Source organism: Penaeus monodon, chromosome 22, assembly GCF_015228065.2.
Source record: "Penaeus monodon isolate SGIC_2016 chromosome 22, NSTDA_Pmon_1, whole genome shotgun sequence".
NCBI lineage: Eukaryota > Metazoa > Arthropoda > Malacostraca > Decapoda > Penaeidae > Penaeus > Penaeus monodon.
The window spans coordinates 8,030,489-8,032,319 of NC_051407.1; the positions used below are offsets into that span (position 1 = coordinate 8,030,489).

Sequence of the window (1,831 nt, forward strand, 5' to 3'; positions counted from 1 at the left end):
CTAGTATATAATAAAATCCAGGATGCCGTGCAGTAGTTAAAGAAAGGATCATTTATTTCATTTTATTCATATCATTAGAAAATGTAACAACAATATCAACAAAAACAAGAATTCATTCTTTTGTTTTCCATATGAAACTCATCTCTCCTGATGCTCCAAAAAGGACAGCGTTTCCACTAACAATTGCCTTAAGGAGCTCCATATGTGTTTGATGGTGCACTAACGTGACCACCACCGGAGCCAACGCTGATTCCAATTTCTCCGCTGTCTCCAAAGCCACCTACGAATCCTCCTCCTGCTTGTCCTACCCCACCGCCAAATCCTCCGCCTCCCGAACTTCCAACAAATCCACCTCCAGCTGCTCCACTGCCGCCAAAGCCACCTCCCAATCCTCCACTACCGCCAAAACCACCTCCCAATCCTCCTCCGCCACCCAGTCCTCCTGCGCCTCCAAAGCCACCCCCTCCTGAGCCACCAACACCTCCGGCGCCACCGATGACTTGTCCTCCTCCACTGGAAGCTGCTTGGAGGGCTGTCTGGAGGTCCACACCGCTAGGGAGTTGAGGATTTTCTCCTTCTGCATAGTTGACGAAGAACACTTCTGGACTAGAAGCAGGAGGAGCTGGTACTTCGATGACTTGTTGTCCTCCTGCTCCACTGGCCTTATTAAGGACGTACACGATATTCTCTTGCCTCGGTGGTGGGATAACAATCGGCTCAGGTCCTGCGCCTCCCTCCGGAATACGAACAAACAGGATATTGTGATCAACCCTCGGCGGTGGAATCCTTGGTGGTGGACCACTTGGAATGGACGGTTGTGCAGGGGCGTCGTAGACGTACACTTTTCTTGATACTACTGGGGACACACAGGACCCGTCCACATGTAGGACCGTTCCAGGACCGCATCCTCTGCCCGATCCGCCGCCACTTGAAAACCCTCCTGCACTTGCGAATCCACCTCCACTAGAGAATCCTCCACCGCTAGAAAATCCTCCTCCACTTGAGAATCCTCCACTGGAAAATCCTCTTCCACCTGATAATCCTCCACCTCCTCCACCAGAAAATCCTCCCCCACCTGAGAAACCTCCTCCACTAGAAAATCCTCCTCCTCCACCAGAGATTACTCCTCCACTAGAGAATCCACTTCCTCCAGCAGAAATTACACTTCCACTAGAGAATCCACCTCCACCAGAGAATCCAGCCCCGCCAGAGAATCCTCCTCCACCAGAAAGTCCTCCTCCGCTAGAAAATCCTGCAGTAGAGGATCCGGGAGCTCTATATCCATCAGGCACAGCAGTACATACAGCAGCGAGCAACGCTATCGTGACCTGAAAAAAGGAAACCAGTATTATCTAGTGTAACAGTTTTTAAGCACATAATAAACCTTTATGGGTACTATGAGTGAAGGCGAATAAGTTATGGAGATCGATACTGAATTCATCAAAAGCATCCTTCACTAGAAAAAAGACTTTATTCCGGGTATTCACTTCCACAGTGCAAACTATGCTCGTTTTCAACTTCATATAACATCCAAACGGAAAGCTTGGGACTGAGGAACCACTCACCAATAGCTTCATTGTGAAAGCACTATTCTCTCCCTGATAATACCATCTTATATACAGCGTCTTACACAGGACCGCCCACTTTTCCTTTCCTAAGGGAAATTCTCAGGACCTGCAAGCTGATTGGTCTCTGGAAGCAGAAAAAAAATGAAGTGTTGGGCACGAAAGAAAGTTCCCCTAGAAGAAAGTAAAAGTTAAATATGCAAGAGAATACTATAAAGAGGATTATATGATATGATAATGTATAACTATCATTAAATACACTTGTC

General features: G+C 47.5%; 1 protein-coding gene across 1 annotated transcript; it reads right to left on the minus strand.

The window, feature by feature from the left end:
- Positions 1-144: 144 nt before the first annotated feature.
- On the minus strand, positions 145-1,577 carry LOC119587311 (loricrin-like). The gene is made up of 2 exons (XM_037936062.1): positions 1,566-1,577; positions 145-1,328 (listed from the first exon to the last, which is right to left on the minus strand). The coding sequence occupies exons 1-2, from the start codon at positions 1,575-1,577 to the stop codon at positions 189-191; spliced, it is 1,152 nt and encodes a 383-aa protein (XP_037791990.1). The 3' UTR covers positions 145-188.
- Positions 1,578-1,831: the final 254 nt, after the last annotated feature.